At 31.0% G+C, this 18,782-nt stretch overlaps 3 protein-coding genes across 4 annotated transcripts; 2 read left to right on the top strand and 1 right to left on the bottom strand.

Moving 5' to 3' along the window:
* The first annotated feature begins 1,611 nt into the window (after positions 1-1,611).
* On the top strand, positions 1,612-11,584 carry LOC126867776 (serine/threonine-protein kinase Warts). 2 transcript variants are annotated; one of them, XM_050622660.1, is made up of 5 exons: positions 1,612-2,783; positions 3,480-3,800; positions 3,919-6,358; positions 6,476-6,753; positions 6,838-11,584. In XM_050622660.1, exons 2-5 carry the CDS (start codon positions 3,522-3,524, stop codon positions 7,267-7,269), a joined length of 3,429 nt encoding a protein of 1,142 aa, XP_050478617.1. In that variant the 5' UTR covers positions 1,612-2,783; positions 3,480-3,521; the 3' UTR covers positions 7,270-11,584. The 2 variants fall into 2 exon arrangements, with proteins under 2 accessions (XP_050478617.1, XP_050478616.1); XM_050622659.1 differs by having other exon boundaries at positions 3,449-3,800.
* Positions 11,585-11,839: 255 nt separating this feature from the next.
* On the top strand, positions 11,840-13,287 carry LOC126867826 (mitochondrial pyruvate carrier 1). The gene is made up of 3 exons (XM_050622801.1): positions 11,840-12,166; positions 12,293-12,393; positions 12,864-13,287. Exons 1-3 carry the CDS (start codon positions 12,111-12,113, stop codon positions 13,016-13,018), a joined length of 312 nt encoding a protein of 103 aa, XP_050478758.1. The 5' UTR covers positions 11,840-12,110; the 3' UTR covers positions 13,019-13,287.
* A 276-nt stretch (positions 13,288-13,563) lies between these two features.
* On the bottom strand, positions 13,564-17,977 carry LOC126867788 (uncharacterized). Its single transcript, XM_050622712.1, has 12 exons — positions 17,138-17,977; positions 16,937-17,055; positions 16,714-16,858; positions 16,510-16,639; positions 16,257-16,422; positions 15,985-16,165; positions 15,512-15,870; positions 15,278-15,434; positions 14,996-15,127; positions 14,720-14,837; positions 14,445-14,599; positions 13,564-14,350 (listed from the first exon to the last, which is right to left on the bottom strand). Exons 1-12 carry the CDS (start codon positions 17,782-17,784, stop codon positions 14,227-14,229), a joined length of 2,433 nt encoding a protein of 810 aa, XP_050478669.1. The 5' UTR covers positions 17,785-17,977; the 3' UTR covers positions 13,564-14,226.
* Between the last annotated feature and the right edge of the window lie 805 nt (positions 17,978-18,782).

The raw sequence follows: 18,782 nt of genomic DNA, 5'->3' as shown, positions 1-18,782 counted from the left end.
CTAATCTGAGGTACATTAGGTACATTAGATCGCAACCCTATTGGCAATCTTTTTGTATCAAAGATTTTAAATTCGAGGGAAATTTTTAAAAACTGAAACTATAAACATTTTGTTAAATCGATTGTTCTATTTCATACATAATTTAATATTTGATATTAGATAAAGCAGTTTTGAACTTTTCGCTTTAAGTCAAACAACGTATCTTCGTAAAAAAAATATACTTATATATATATATATATTTACACACAATTACGCACAATATACATATATATATAACAGTTAGTATATATATATATTTATATTATATACAGTTATATATAGGCACAGTTATATATACATTATATATATATATATATATATATATATATATATATATATATATATATATATATATATATATATATATATATATATATATATATATATATAAGTATATTGTGCGTGCCTTTTTTACGAAGATACATTGTTTGACTTAAAGTGAAAAGTTCAGAACTGCTTTATATATATATCGCTAAATTAATTAAATCTAAATATACATCCCACGATGTCCTCATGATATTTCACGGCGTCCTATGACGGGTGCTTACAATTTACTAAGATATATCTATCAAATGATTAATTAAAATTAAAAGCACGCATCCCACGTTGACTATCTGAGCTGAGAATTAATCTCTGTATAAATTTAACGGAGTTTAAGCTAAACGAAGTCTAAGCATAAAACTAAACTATAAAATGTTGTACGTGTATACATCATTGTCTATGGTTTGCATACATATGTAATTAATTGTTATTTGTTTCATTTATATAATTATAAATGTATAACGTTTTCTATTATAACAATATTGATTCCCTTATAATTATATGAGAATATGTAATAAAACCGATGTCATAACTTTTTACATTTAATTAAGTGTGACGATTAATGCATACCACATCCATTAATAATATTAGTAAAGTAACAATATTAGTAATATATTACGAAAATGAAATATAATATAAATTAGAATAATGTCACTTTTATTTCATAATACAAAGTAACATTGCTAAAGGTGGGCCCATTTGTGTGTTACATTAAAATTGTAAGTATTTTATTATAATTCAACTATAATTTGACTTAATTCAATGAAAAATAGTCAAAATGCGGCCAATAGCCAAGTAAGTGAAAAAAACATTACACATACGCGCGTACACACATAGCGCAGAAACTGTAAATAATTCAATGTTAATATTATTGATTAAATTTTATTGTAAATTATGATCGTTGTTAAATGCAATCCGATTTTCCATATTTTTGTTGTTTAACAGGTATCAGAAAATTAACGTAACACTAAAAAATTTAAGTTTTATGTGATGTTTGTTCTATGAATATCAACATAACAATGAACAATAACATAACAATAACAATCATAAAGATCATAAGAAGAGGAATAGGCAATAAATACGAAGTAAAAATGATAAAAAATATTTCATGCAACTCTAATCTGACTTTATATAACATATATGTTATATTTGTGTGGTGAGTTGTAATAATAACAAGTTACAATGTAAATGTCTTATATACTATTGCTTTAAAAGGTTTAATGATAATATCTATGAAAACATGAATAATTAAAAAAATTATGTTATAATGAAATTTAAATACGACAGTAATTTATATTAATTTTATTCTCCCCTTGCCATTCAGATTCAATTTTATTTCATACTTTTCAATTTCAATACATACTGATTTTAACATTTACATACAAACACAAGTGTATGCGCGCGCGCACCATTGTGCATTATGATAACAAAGAAATGATCAGATTAATCAAATTAATTTTGTCAATTCGATATTTTCTATTCATCTATTCAAATAATTAAGGTATATAGACGCTGGACTTAACAAGAATGATATAATTACATTATTATTGTTATAATTATATTTAAATAAAATTAAAAATGATAATGATATGTTTGCACAGATTTTGTTATCATTTGAATATCACACATAACTAATTATTAAAACTGCGAAAGTAATAAGGGTATGGTGAATATTTAAGAAAAGAAGTGAAGATTTTTTAAGAGCAGCACTTTAACTCTCTTCCTCGCCCTCCCACCCTCTCTTTCTCTCTTTTCCCTGACCTTAAATAGATTTAAACGTTGATTAAAAATATAGAAAATAATTCTTAAGTTAGAGAAAAGAAGCAATAATATAATGTATTGACATTTTTATTTATAGGAGAAAGAGATACATAGTTGTAAAAGGCTAAATAAATTTTGCATAATCGATGTATTTAAAGTATTACTTTCCCAAAATCATCTGCCATTTTCTTGGAGAAGTAATAAACGTTAACCGTATTACGTATTAATTAGAAAGAGCTATTTGTTTTTTCGCGCACGAACTTAGTGCATATCGTAAATTACGAAAAAGAGTGTCAAGTCGGTGTAGGAATGTGGCACTTCAAAATGGCTGCCAGTTACTTTAGTAATTTACGGCTGTACCTTTCTTTGTTGTTGCTGAAGTAATTACGATTGTAAATTGGAATAGCACAGAATTAGTTTTAAGGGAAAATAGTGAATTAAAAGTTCTATGTGCACGTTAACCTCGTCACATGGATTCTGTGGAAACGTGAGAATAGAATATGCTCTGAAGTCGTTCTCTCCTGATTGCTGTTTCAGTTAAACTTATTTCAAGAAATTTCGTAGCCAATGCCTTCTGTCTTCTGAAGAAAGTGTGTGCTACCGTAGCCCATTTTACGTACAGAGGACTTTCTGGAGTGATCCGTCACGCATCTAATGAATAGGTTAGATTTTTGATGGATCTCAACATTATGTACTTACCAAGATATGAAAAGTCGTTTGTAACATTACACATGAAGCTGTTTGCATTCAATGACCGAAACAAAATTTTCAAATAAAATATATTACATACGAATGCTGAACAAAATGAGTAAAGTGATTCCGAAAGCATTTAAAATCTATTATAACTTGTAACATATTCTTTTAACATTTATCAGATTATTATTATTAACATTATTTTATCGTGTATATAATTGGAAATATTTCAATAGAAGTGTACTTAATAATGGACATTGTATTTTTCAAATCACAATTTGTTGTTTGTATTTTGTGTAACGCATAGTAATAGCACTCTAATGACAACACAAAAGCTCTATATTAAAATATATTTGCATTTAACTAGTTTTACAAGCATTATGTGGTATAAAGGAATTTATATTATATGTATTACAAGTGACCTATCAACTATGGATTTGATTAGATAGCATTGCAAGTATGAAATAGTTGTTAAAAATTTATGTGTTCAGAATTTCAAGTATTTTTGGATGAAATTGATATTTTTGGAAGGAATATGTAATCATTCAGAATGATATCGTACAATAAATACGATAGCAAAATGTTATAGCAATGTTACAACATTGTAAGAAAATAACTCGGTATTATGTTTTAGATGTATGTATATATATATATATATGTCACAGCCGGATTAAAGCTAGGTCTGAGAAGGCCTAGCATGGGCCACTATGAATCCACCCACGGTTAGCAAATCGAGCACTCGTGGCTCTGGATATCATCAAAAAGCTTTGGCTGAAATTCGCAATTCTTTGCTACCTTTTGCGAATATCGGAGGAGCAGGCGAAGTAGGCTCCAGCGCTGCTAGTACTATATCCACTTTATCAACGACCAGTGGCATTAGTTCTGCTTCAGGACTTAGTGGTCTCTCTGCAGCTTCAGGTTCTACCATTGATAAATCTGATCAACGACAATTACTAGCTCAGCTTTTAGCAATGGGATATTCAGAGGTACGTGTATCGTTATAAACATTAGAAAAATACTGTTTATAGCAACAAGTGTATTAAAAACTAGCTGGTGGTTGACATTGTGTAGCAAAATTTTATATTATACCATATATGTGTACAGGAAATTGCAATGCGCGCGTTGAAGTTAGCTGGTTGGCGTCTAGATGCAGCTATAGAATTCTTAAAGCAGGCACAGGGAGAATCTTTGAACGGTCTCGGTAAACTTAACAGCAAATTAATAAGGAAACCTAGTTTGGAAAGAGAGTTGAGTTTACAACGTGGTAGTCCCGCATTGGATAGTGGAGCAGGAAGTTCACGATCCGATAGTCCACGTTTGACAGAACTTAGCCCACATCCGCAATTGAGTCGACAATATTCGCCGAGCAATTTTGTAGAACGAGAACCACCTCCTCCTCCACCTCCTAGATGCAGTTCTACACCACCGCCGCCGCCGCCGCCTCACGCTCCATATAATCAGCCAAACGTACCTACTAATATGCAGCAAATGCTTAAGAGAATGTCTCCTGCTCCGGTTGTTCCAACGCGGCCACCTCCTACTACACCTGGTAATACTGGACCAATCTCAACATCGGTCAATCTACCACAAAGAGGTACAAGTCCGGTAGCGAGTTCAAATAATAATTCTAATTGTCGTCAGCCCATGATCGTTCAGAATGGTCCGCAAGTACAGCAACAACTTTCTCAACAAATGCAAGCTCTCAGTATTTATCAAACAAGCAATAACAGTACTAATACTCAAGTCGAACCACCACCACCGTATCCCATAGTGTCTTCTTCGTCGGCTGGTCCAGTACAACCACCATCTTATAGTGCCTCTATACAAAACAGGCAAAGCCCTACGCAGTCTCAGCAAGATTATCGCAAAAGCCCTTCCTCTGGTATCTATTCCGGTCCAACGTCGGCTGGTTCTCCAAGTCCGATCACCGTTTCCGCTATATCTCCGAGTACACAAGCATCGATGGCTAGACCGACTCCATTACAAGCTTGGGGTGCACGACAGGCGAAAACACAACCACCGATCATTATGCAATCTGTTAAGAGTACACAAGTACAAAAACCTGTATTACAAACTGCAATCGCACCGACTTCTCCACAACCGATTTCCACTACTAGTAACACACCTCCACCTCCACCATCGTACGCATCGTCCATTCAACAAAAGCAACAACAGCAACCACAGCCGCAACAGCAGCAACAGCAACAGCCGCAGCAGCAACAGCAGCAACAATCGTCACAACAACCACCACCTGCGTATCCACCATTGAACAGTGGCACAATTAGTGCAACATCGACAAATAATATAAACTTGGGTGTTTCGGTAGGCGTGCCTACTACAGAACCGCCAAGTTACGCGACAACGATGCAAGCATTAGCAGCACAACGAGGCATGCATCACCCAGTACCTCCACCTCCCTATGGAACAGCTACCACCGATGATCCTAGCTGCATATCGACGATAGATAATAACACGACCCTAAGGTCTTCTCCAGTCGCATTACATCCTCCGTTACAAAGAAAATATTCACCGGCAGATGGATGTCAACATCCTGCAGAAGCGCCGCCTTTACCTCCAGTAACATCTACGTCCATTTCTTTGAGAACTAATAACAACGTTGGTAACAATGGTAACACCAGTAACAACAACAGTAATAGCAGTAGTGGTGGCAACAGCAATAATAACAACAACAATAATAATAATAATCATTCACCAGACAGCAATGGAGCAAAAGGTGCTGGTTCATCGCCTTCGTCTTACAAAATCAAGCATCAGTCTCCAATACCGGAGCGCAAACATATGAGTAAAGAAAAAGAAGAGGAACGCAGAGATTGTAAAGTTCGTAATTATTCTCCGCAGGCGTTTAAATTCTTCATGGAACAACACGTTGAAAATGTATTAAAATCTCACAAGCAACGATTATACCGTCGGCTTCAGCTGGAAACAGAAATGGCTAAAATAGGTCTTAGCGCGGAAGCTCAATGTCAAATGAGGAAAATGTTGTCACAGAAGGAATCGAATTATATTAGATTGAAACGGGCAAAAATGGATAAATCGATGTTTACGAAAATCAAACCAATCGGAGTTGGCGCGTTTGGCGAAGTAACGCTTGTTAGGAAACTCGATACCAATCAATTTTATGCTATGAAGACTCTAAGGAAAGCGGATGTGTTAAATCGTAATCAAGTTGCTCATGTTAAAGCTGAAAGAGATATATTAGCAGAGGCTGATAACGAATGGGTTGTGAAGCTCTATTATTCCTTTCAAGATAAGGACAATTTATATTTTGTAATGGACTATATACCTGGTGGCGATTTGATGTCGTTGCTGATCAAATTTGGCATTTTTAAGGAACCTCTAGCAAGATTTTATATTGCTGAGCTAACGTGCGCGGTAGAAAGTGTTCATAAAATGGGTTTTATTCATAGAGACATTAAACCGGACAATATTTTAATTGATCGAGATGGACATATCAAATTAACAGATTTTGGCTTATGTACAGGATTTCGTTGGACTCATAACTCTAAATATTATCAACAAAATGGTATGCTCCCTATTAATTGATTTATTTTTACTTTCTAATATATGCATATGTCTTTGTGTCTTTATGTATACATATATAGTTACAATTATATCAATGTTGTTATTCATGTTGAAATAGGACATGGCAAACAAGATTCGATGGATCCTGCTGACGATTGGAATAACGAATGTCGTTGCATCCAGTTAAAACCATTGGAACGTAGAAGACACAGAGAACATCAAAGATGTTTAGCCCATTCTTTGGTTGGAACACCGAATTATATCGCACCAGAGGTACTACAAAGGACAGGGTATACTCAGTTGTGCGATTGGTGGAGTGTCGGTGTAATTTTATATGAAATGTTAGTTGGTTCTCCACCTTTTCTTGCTAATACTCCAGCCGAGACACAATACAAGGTAGTTGTGATACTTATTTGCTTGCTTTTTTGTCATCAGGTATAGCATGTTGAATGCAGCTTTGAGATATATCATATATTGCAGGTGATCAATTGGGAAACTACTCTGCATATCCCGAAGCAAGCAAATCTATCCGCTGAAGGTATGGATTTGATACTAAAATTATGCGTTGGTGCAGATCGGCGGCTAGGTAAGAATGCAGATGAAGTAAAGAATCATCCATTTTTTGCGAGCATTGACTTTGAGAAAGGACTGCGTCGGCAAGTAGCTCCTCACATACCTCGAATACAATATCCTACCGATACAAGTAATTTTGATCCAGTGGATCCCGATAAATTACGGAATTCGGAATCGTCCGATTCTAACAAATCCGACGAATTACTAGATAATGGCAAACCATTTCATGGTTTCTTTGAATTCACCTTTAGACGCTTCTTTGACGATGGTGGTGGTCCTGCGTATCCTAGTCGAATAAGTTTGGACGATAATGACAATCAAGGTCCAGTTTACGTATGACAGTAGCTTTAGAACTTTTTGTATCCGCCAAGTCGACAATAACGCAATCTTTCATATATCTCTTCTTCTTTTTTTTTCTTTTGGGAAAAATCTGAGTTTGTAAATATTATCCGAAAAAGTTTCTTCTGAATCGACAAGTAGTTAGAATAATGCGAATCATAAAATTCTTTGTTAAATCGTGAATGCGCACGCGCACGCGCGTCTGTGTATGACAGAGGGTATGCGAGTGAGAAAGTGTGTGTACGTGTGTGTTTGGGTTGAAGTGGACAAGTGAGCATGCATACACGCGTGCGCGCACATACATATAAGTACAGTGTGTATATGCGCACACCATGCTATGTTTTACATGGGAAGGAGAAAAAGAACAATGGTCATACATAAAACGGAAACCCTCGCGTTTGTTCCTTAGTTTCAATAACATATCATACTCGTTTGTTTTCTAACTTGTTTTTTTCTTTTTCTCTCTTTTATTCTTCTTTTTCTTACCCTTGTGTTATAATCGCAGAGTCGTTGAATGAATCGCTATTTTTGAAAGGGCAGACTTTTCTTAATTGATAACTGTTGGGATTATGCAGTATTGTAGAGAATGGAATTATATGTAATTGTAAAATTCAAATTTGTGGGCATTCGTCATGTTTTTACACGATACATTTCTATAGACTTTTATTATTATAATGTGACGCGATCATTCTTAAAATTTCCTATAAAGTGTGGTAAAAAAAAGGAAAAAAGAAAAAAAATATGTACGAATTTTTAAGAAGAATATGAAATTAATTTTTGATAAGGCATATCAATTTCTAAACGTGATAATTACAAATTATGTAATGATTACGAATCGAAAGAAAAAAAAGAAAACGATCGATGGTTGGACAATATATACTCGTATATAGTATGTTTATAGAAAGAAAAATATTGTGCTTGCCATTGTCATTGGTATTGGCTCCTGTGCCTATCGGAAACGTGTGTTTGTATGTTTCAGCAAGTACTGTGATATTGCAGATAATTAGAATAATGCGGCTTTTAAATCTATTGGCCTTATTTAACTTCTTTTTTTTATATTGAACGATTAATAACGTGACAAATATATTAATATTAATTGTTACTGTATAGATTTTTGAATGGATGTAATGTGTTCATTGCATATTTTATGCGGCTGTTAATGATCAAACCTATCTTCCCATTTTTTCTTTCTCTCTTTCTTTCTCTCCTCTCTCTCTCTCTCTCTCTCTGTCTCTCTCTCTCTCTCTCTCTCTCTGTCTCTCTCTCTTCTGTTCTCTCATTTCCTCACTTATTTCTTCTATTCATTAAATATCCTTTAAGTTTAAGAAATTTTCATTGATTTATTATCATGCCGTATACATTTTACATGCCGGATATCTTTTATATTTTTCCGAAGTAATTAGAGATGTATGCAACTTACGTTGGATTTGGTAATCTATTTTAGATTCGATGATAAGCAGTGAATAACTAAACAACTTTGATTGCATCGAAAGTACATCGTTAGTAATGTAATTTAAACAAAAATACGACAGTAAATAGTATCGTTACGCTGACTAAGATTACAAATGCATCGTAATAATTTCTATACCATAATTAATTTTCTAAAAAGCGAAAAGCCTTAATTTTCAACGGTAATAGTTGTATTAAAGAAATTTTCTGATTCTGATATCTTTAAAATGGATCATTTTCTTCCTATGTATCTGATGTTACAAACAAATGGGACTTTTAGATGTAAGCAAATACCATTGTTTGTTTTGATAACTTTCCAATACTCTAGAATGGTAGATAATCATTAAATGAAGCACGCTATTGCAGTAACAATTTATTCAGTATCGTCACCATGTTTTCTGTTTATTACTAATGTGTAATACAGATATCTTCGTATATATCTATACATGTTAACGAACCAGTTGATTTTTTCCAAAGTAACATGCAACGATAGTTATTACACTCGATTGATTCGTTAAGAAAGAAAAATTTAATATTATCATATTAGGACGCTACCCATTCATAGAAACGAAGAGAATGAACACTGCATTACTGTATGAATGTATGTATCATGTACAAAGTAAAAATAACTTTCTTTTCTCTTTCTTTTCTTCTTCTTCTTTTTTTTATGCATGTGTTAATATATTAATAATGTATTGATAGAAAACAGAAAAATGTTTCCTTTCCTCCTCAATAGTTAATTGAAGTTATAATAGATTGATAAAAATCGATAGATATAAAAATATGTTAAAATGATATGATATAATGGCAACAATACTGATTGGTATCTGAAAATTAACTTCAAGTTTTACAAAATTTTGTTTTGTTTTTTATTTGTTCCATATTAAGATTAATTTGGAAACTAGCCGAAATAATTACTACTAATTTGTATGCTTATTGTGTGCTGTATGTACCAAAGGAAAAGTAAGTTTTTATATAAGATGAGAAGAAGATTGATAAAAAAATATGATAAAGTATCTATTTTTTATGCCTACTTTATGATCATTTTTAAATGATCCCATGTTAACAACAGCAGGTGATAAATGTTTATATACGTGTTCCCGAACAATGACACATTGTAATACGTATGTATAACGGAAGAAACATATTTGATACGAAAGAATACAAAAACAAAAATAAAAACAGACAATCAGAAATTAAAGGAAATTAATTTCGTCTTTTATTTCTTTGATAAATCTATATTATTTTATATTATATTTAAATACGAAAAGTAAATTGAGTGTGTATTGTCAAAAAAGTAATTTCAAATATCTTTTCGTATGTACATTTTAGGGATTCTTACAGCCATTTCAATAATCTATTAATATTATCGATTGATAACAAATGAAAAAAAGGAAAATGAAGAGGAAAATCCTAGAAATCTTATGTATGATGCATTTAAATCAACAATTTGCTATTTGCAAACATTAAAATATGAAATCAATTCATACATATTTATTTAAATTGGTACAAAACAATGAAGCTTACGGGATATGCATACATACAAATATAAAGTCGCTGGTTGGTGAAAAGAATCGAGTATTGTATTACATCACATTTCACAAATAACGAATAATGAATACCAAAGGGATTTACTCTTATTGTCATAAAAGTAACCCTAGTTCCCAGTCAACAATTGCTAATTTTACTTTTTGTATACATACTTTTACATCTATATCTTTAGTTTGTACGAAATAGATACATGCGAAACAGTGACATTTATATGTAGTTTCATACAGTTCAACAAATGCGATCTTACAATTAATACGAACATTTGAGAACAAAGCATTAACGTATCTTTTATTATAAACTAGAAACGATCAATTAAGAAATGATATGCGAAATAGATATATGAAAAAACGTCGTGTTCGTCGTGGGTATTCGTTGCTCGATTGTTAAAATACATTTGCATATGTTTTTCTGAATACTATTCACTATTCATTATACATTGCATCATAGAATAGTTGAAATGAAATGATAACCTACTTTTATTATTCATACACAACAATCGATATTTATTAAAATTATTCCTTTAACACGATGCTCATCGCACCAATTTAATATAGATTGTTTTTTTTTTTAACGTTTACCTGATTTGATGATTCGATGATACCAGTAACTATTCACAGAAAAGAAGTAAAGTAAAGTAAAGATGGTCTGTGTACTATAAGTAAATATTGCAATTTAATATGAAAATTGTTATTATACATGTAATTGTTTATACAGAAACATTATGTATCTAACACAAATGATAGTTCTTAAAAATTATTATTGTAGTAGCAATATTTTTTCAAAGCACCAATAGAAACATGTATATGAAAGGTAAAAGTAAGTGTTTGTATTTTATGAACATGTAGCAGTCAACATGTTAAACTTAAACATATAATGAGCGACAAGTACCTCTTATTATGTATCAAAAAATATTCTTATATTATGAAATATATATGTATATAATACTTTACTTCTGTATGTTATCCAGCTATAAAATAATACCCATTGGTTTCATATTAAATTATATGCTAAAGCAAGCTTGACTCACCTAACAAATTGTAGTATCATTGAAAGTTTATGGTTTCGCATTACAGATTTGTTTCATAAATTATATCTATTGCAATTACAATATGATATATAGATCTGTTAATTTGCATATTATAGGCAAGCGTTTCTGAATTATAGTTGTACATTTTGTATCATCCTTTTTTGCTTTGTAATTATATCATGAAAAGAGGAGAAACAAATTAGTTTTGTAAGGTAGTATAATATATTATAAACTTTGTATATATTTTTTGAATAATTATTCTAAATTAAAAATACGTTTAATGCTTAATTGTTTGAAATTATTTCTCACATCCTAATTATGGATCAATTCCTGTTAATTCGCGTGTAAAATTAAAATATTTTCAGTATCATGGAATTACGAAGTCGAATTACGAAATTTTATTGAGTATGAAGTATTTAAATGAAGGAAATCACATATGTATATCTTCAACAACTAAAGAAGTCAATTAGTTATAAATTGTTTATGTTATATTTTATGCATCATAATATTGATTATTTAGTGGTTAAAGCAAAAATAAAAAAATGTTTCTGAACAAAGAAAGATATTTTCTTTAACATTGAGATTACGTACATATACGGTCAAATTTTATCGACTCAAAGCTCTTATGAAATAGTTTTCGGTTAATGTCCAAATCCATTATGCTAATCGTTTATATAACTAGACTGATACTGATATCCATTATTCTTTCGAAGTTGTTTTACTCGAATCTATGTAACGTCTTCGGTTGGTTTTGTTTGAAAGAAAATCAATTTACTAGAAAAGACAGGAGAAAGAAAGAGAAGAACGTGACAAGATGAATCGTGTAAAGAAATTGCTATCGAGTAAAGAAACTCGAGATTATTTAATGAGGTAAATAATATGGAATTTGAATGTACATACATATGAGTGTATGCACGTGTAAATTCTGTTACTTCATATTTAATTTAGAATAATGTTAAATTGATTAAGTAATTTCAATGTATTCCTTTGTTTTAGTACACATTTTTGGGGACCTATAGCTAATTGGGGTATTCCTATCGCAGCGATCGCTGATATACAAAGGGATCCGAAATTTATCAGTGGAAAGATGACACTTGGTTAGTTCGTCTATTTTATTTGTTTCTCATACATGTTAGTTATCTATTAAAATTTATCAAGTGCAAATGTGAAAATGGGTAAAATTATGTTGTATTTATACAAAAAGAGTAAGATTTCTATATATCAAGATATAATACTCATAATTTTCCTCTATGCACTTGCTATAACATAGTTTTACTATAATATATTAGTTATTCTTTATATAAAGTAGGATTTCTATAGAAAAATTGAATTTCTAATGTATTTATGAATGTATATAAATATAATAATATATGTATATATATATGTGCTTTTTACAATACTCAGATAAATTCAGAGTATTTGCATATTATTTAAAAATATCAGAATAAAATATATCAAAACTGTGATATATTAAATCTATGAATTATATCTATACATGTATTATTGAATATTTCGCAAATACAAAGATGCATTAAAGTTTATAAGATATTATATTAATCTTTTTCAGCCTTATGCTTGTATTCAGCAATGTTTATGCGCTTTGCATTGAAGGTTGAACCACGCAACTTACTTCTTTTTGCCTGTCATTTTGTGAACGAAGGTGCACAACTTACTCAAAGCGTTAGATTTATTAAGTATCATTATATAAATAAAGAGGAATAACAAGCGATAAGACAAATGTTTGCAATTGTTTAATTTATTTTTTTGAATGGATATCATTAGCATTTGTTCTAAATTAACATTGTTGGTAACCGTTCGTTCCCACTAAAATTCCAAGCACATGTAAATATAATAATATATAATTTTCAAATATAAATGAAATATCAAACAGTAAAAATAACAGTTTTTATAATAAATTAGACAGTTGCAAATGTAAATTAAATATTAATAGATACATGTAAATAAAATATTAAATAGTGTTACAATGTTAATTACGTTATTAATTTGTTATTTTAATATTATCTGTTTCCTTAACATCTCAATTTTATTTTGATTTTTTTTTACTATTTTAAATGTGTAACTGTCAGTCAGATTAGCATCAAGGGAAGTAATTTGATTAACTTTGTTATATTAAAGCTTAATGATAAAGTAAAAATTCACAGAATTAAACTTAGCTTGTTACTTTGCTGAAGTAGTAAAAAAGCTAAAATAAAATTAAGTGTTGAAATACTTACAAGAAGTAAGGTAAAGTAATTGGGTACAAAATATGTAAAATAAGCTGATTTAATTATATTTACAATACATTGTTATAGTATAAAAAATACAAAATGATTAAAAATGACATTATATTATAACAATAATAAATGTATATATAATAAATGTTATGTTTTCCAAAGTACTAACATGTACATACAATAAAATATAGTTTAAATGATTAATTTCAATATAGCATAAACTGTAGTATACAGTAATACCAAGAGTATAATTTAAAAATGAACAATTTATAAGAATAACAATTCCTAAAAGTATTTTTGTTAACTTTTTTTCTAATAGAATCATTTGTTGAAAACTTCACAGAGTTTCATTTCATTACCAATATTCTGCGAATTAATAATAATAACTATAACAACAAAACAAGCAAAAGTGCTCTCAAAAAGGTAGTACAACAGTACAATAATCGATATTATACAGAGTGTTTTAGGTCGGGTAATATAAACAGGCAGGAAGTATATAGATTGTATAAGGAAAAATATGTTGAAAAAGAAAATCTTTTCCGTTTGAAATTTCGTTTTTAAGAAAATTGAATTTGAAAATTCGTCACCCCTTGCCCGATTGTACTATCCGAATGGACGGATGTCATTCTACATTAGTGGACGGATTATATTCTTAAAATCATATCTTGATGATTAATATAATAGTGCGTCGCATTATTACGAGATTACTACGAGGTAATTATCTCCTATAAAATGATACAATATTATCGATACCAATAATAATATCCAATTGACTTGAATCGACGTGGCAGCAGCTAATCGACATTTGAACATATCGTATCTGCGAAATAAATGTTTATGTTAAGACACCAGTTATGTTACAAACAATCATATATTAAAATTATAATTATATCGATTCATATAATGTCAATTACCTAGTTTTTTCATCGTTAACTAAATTATTAAATTCAGCTTCTACTAATTGGCCATCATAGTATGTGATTAAGTCTTCGAATGGATATTCAAAACCTTGCTTACATTCACATTTGTATCCGCCTGTTTCAAAGCCTCTTCCAAGAATTGGCACGCACTATATACACATATATTAACACAACGATAAATATATATACATACGCCTGCACACATACACATACGATATAGTGGGAATATTAAATAAATATTTAATTTAAGAGTAAATAGTATCTCTTACGTATGAAGTTTTCTTATCACACTTGTGTGTACCCTTAAACGCATTTGGAGCGTGAAATACATCGTCACATTGATTGATATCAAGTTGAAGTAGATCCATGGTAACAGCCACAATACCTCTGTAAAGATTTTAATATAAAATGTATGATCTTTCTTTTTTGATCTTCTCTCTTTGAACCCAAACAGGTTTTCTATCCTTCTGGACTATCTCACATTCGATTTCTCATGCATATACTATACCTTTCTTGGTTGTCCATGTGGATAGAAATATACTTACTTGAATTCCAGTTTCTTTTTCAAGCTGTCCAGGCCAAAAAATGGGGATGCATAGGTAATTACCCATTTCTTTACTTTGCCGTTGCAATCGAAGTACGGAGTTGTCCAATGTCCGTGATTCAGGTTTGCTGCCCTATACAAACGAATATGTATTCCCAGACATTAAAATCAATTTTATTTACGAGATCGATTTTTCTTCATTTTTAATACTATGAGTAGAGTATTCTCATATGTGATCTCATTAGATCTAAATGATCTAATTTCTTTTTTTAATAATAATTACCTGTAAGAATTGGGATAATGCTCATACTTTTTAAGGTATTCGCCAGTTTCATTGTATCTAATCTTTATCTTCATGTAATACTTTTCCAATTCATCGAAATTTGTTGCCCATCGTTGTTTTAGCAATTTAAAATAATTCTTTTTTGTATAAACATTACCTATAACATAAAAAGATATCTTTAGAATAATCATATTTTAATAGCAATGATATTGTTCAACTCAATTCCAATTTTACCTGGATCATCGAGTCTGGCTAAATCTTCAACTTTAAATTTTCGAGTATTTAATTCAGTTTTATAAGCATATGGAGCAAAGAAGGTTCTATTTGTGAATTTATTACGGTCCCATAACATTTCAGCAGAATATATTTTAGTGTCTCCAAGAACTAAAGCTAATGTCTCCCCAATCATTTGATCTTCAGTAAGTGGCCTATCTGCTACTCTTTTACCTGAATAAACTTCATGAGAATCAGAAGTTTGTAGGAATGCACTAATAAAGTTTGCTAATCTAGTTGCCATTTTTGCTTCATTTTCAAAAAATTCTTTGGCTCCAAAGGCTATATCTCCAAGTAACGTTAAATCTTCTTCTGTGTAACTGTAATTTGAAATGATATAGACAAGATAATTTTTATCGTTTTACTTACAAGATTACTTTAAAAAAAAAAAAAAAGGAACAAAAGCGTAAGAATATAAAGATTTCTTAGCAGACCTCTTGCAAGTTTTTGAATTGATACTTAAAATAAATTTAAGAGTTTGGTCGATATTAATTTGTTCAGATCTTAATGCTTCTGGTCCAATGGAATAATTTCTGTAATGATAAAACTGCTCAAGATATTTTTCTCTAACATCTGGTTTTGCCTTCTCCCATTGTACAGGCATCTTATGAATCCCTATGAGTTAAAAAGGTATGATATTATGAACAATATAGAATATAATGAGGAAAGAAAATGAAGTAAAGACGGTAAAACCACTGAAGCTTACATCCTATTCGGGAGCAATCGAACCCATTATAATATTGTTCTTGAGTTGCTCTTTCTATAATTTCACCTAAATATGGACGTCGTACTACATTTGGCAATCTGAAACCTGGTTTACATCTACATTGATATCCTCCTCTTCGAAAACCCCAGCCATGTAATGGTTCACACTACATAAAGATATACAAGTTAGATTAGAGAAGAAACAAGTTTTTTGATCAATATTAAATATACAGTAGTCTCTTTATGCTTAGTACCTCGGTAGTTTCTGTTTTACATCTAGCAGTATCTGCAAATTTATTTGGACCACTATTTCCTTTTCCCTTTGGGCACTGATTTATATCTATTCGTTCGAAATCCATTTCAATTACTGATATGGCAGTATAGCTGAAACAAAGGTAAGTAGTTTAAAATAGAGTTGAAACAAATTGGTCCAATTCAGACAATATACAAATATATACGTTGGATATTCGATATGTCTGAATCCTGTATGTCTTGGATAAATATCTGCGATAGGTACAACTGCTGCTACGAGCCATCGATTTGATCTTCCACAATCATAATATGGTCTGGTCCATCTTACTGGCCCAGGATATTCATCCGCACCTATATAAAATGAAGAAAGAAAAAAATTAACATAGTAAAGTTTTGTTTGTTTTAATCCATTAATTTTTATAATAGTACCGCGCGGTCCATGAAATGTAAATGTTTCATTAGTGTTGTTAGCATATCTAATTTCAACTTGATAAGTAGTTTTAGTATCGTGCCTTTTGTCAACATTATCTGGTAACCACTTCTTGTACCTAGATGAATAAAGTTGACAATATAGAACAATGTATAATTAATTATAGAGCATATACAAATATTAATCAAGTTTCTGTTTACCATTCATTTATACGGTAATAATCTGTTGTATAATCTTCGCTAAGACTACCACTGGCAAATGCACCAAGATCTTGTACATTAAATGTATTTCTTGTGGACATTCTTTCTAAATGTATAGGATCGTTAAAATCATCAGCTCTAAACGTTCGTGGAGCAAATCTAGGCATAGTTTTGTTAAAAAAGCCTCGATACGATGGCGAATAAGACATATTTGGTGAAAAATATATAGCAGAAGCATTTATATGTGGATTTGCAGAAACATCGGCGACTGTTGATAAGAAATAATACATCATGCCTGGATCATATGTATCATTGATAGCAGGTCGTATGAATCTGGATTGTAAAATATAACTCCAAAAAAATGATCTACTAAGAGCCATGTTATGAAGATGTAATAAAGCAGTTCTATTTGGAAACACAGGATTAATATTGATATCTTTGATGTCAGGTAAATGAGAGACTGCGTCTTCCGGTAGATAGAGATCTCCGAGATGTTGAATAGGGCAATTTTCTTCGTTGATCTTGTCCATTTTTAAACGAATTTCGTTAAATGCATCTCTGGCTTGCCATTCATATTGTCCGACAACGCCCAAACAATAAAAGCTTACGATCACTGTCGTATATATTTTCAAACTGATAATTTCCATCTTCTAATAGATATGTATGTTAGGGTTTCTATAACGATATCGTACTATATTGGTTCATTGTAAAATGGAAAATAGTAGAATGCAATTAGAATAGTAAAAACCACGTAGGTTCTTTCACGTATAAACAACGTTCATTCACATCCTACACGAAACTACATTGAGGATTGAGACAAGCATAAATATACCCAACTCAGTAGAGAGCATGCTTCATAGGAAAGCTATGCTACTACATAATGCCTGAGTTCTGACGTCATCGCTTCTATACCAAATTAGAGTTAACTTTCGTTGTTTAAATCATCTTTCAGATGATCCAACCGCCATTATTTGAAATCACTCTAACAATAAGTATAAAAAATCAGCGTATAATAATTAATGTTTATTGGAGAGTATCACCTTTAGTAGATTTGTTAATAGTTTTAGTTTTAAATAATTTCTTACTAACTCATTATGAACGTAATTTGTATCCTTACGATAAAAAAGTGCAAAACGTAAGCTGTTTATAACATGATAAAAAATATTTTAAAACAATTTGAGAGAAAAGAAAACAAGGAAAGGAAAGAAAAGGGACAGAAAAGATAAACTAAAGCTTAGTATAAGATTACATTTAAATATTTTTTTATTATGATAATTTGTATAGCATCTTGGTCCAACGACCCCTCTAAGGGTTTGACTCTCCAGAGTATGGAGTAAGTACTCTGCTTGCTATGCCATTATTCCAATGCAGGTTCATCCCTATTTATTTGGGATGCGAAAAAAGGAGAATTTCTCATAGCTAAACAAGTATTTTGAAGAGACAACTTGCTGGGGGTCCGCCTCATGCTTTAATACGACTGTACTGGTTCCTGAGAAAATTTCTGCGATGTCTGCACGCAGTTCAAGGTTTTCGATTCGTTAACGTGGGAAATAGTTTTCTAAAGTAATATTAAACATTTCTCGCCGAATGGCTTTTCAAACTTCATGTTTTTTAACAAATAAATGTAAAAAATATTGGAGAAAAA

The sequence above is a fragment of the Bombus huntii genome, chromosome 7 (assembly GCF_024542735.1).
Source record: "Bombus huntii isolate Logan2020A chromosome 7, iyBomHunt1.1, whole genome shotgun sequence".
NCBI lineage: Eukaryota > Metazoa > Arthropoda > Insecta > Hymenoptera > Apidae > Bombus > Bombus huntii.
The sequence above is the reverse complement of the archived record's forward strand: the minus strand, read 5'-3'. Positions and strand labels throughout refer to the sequence as shown.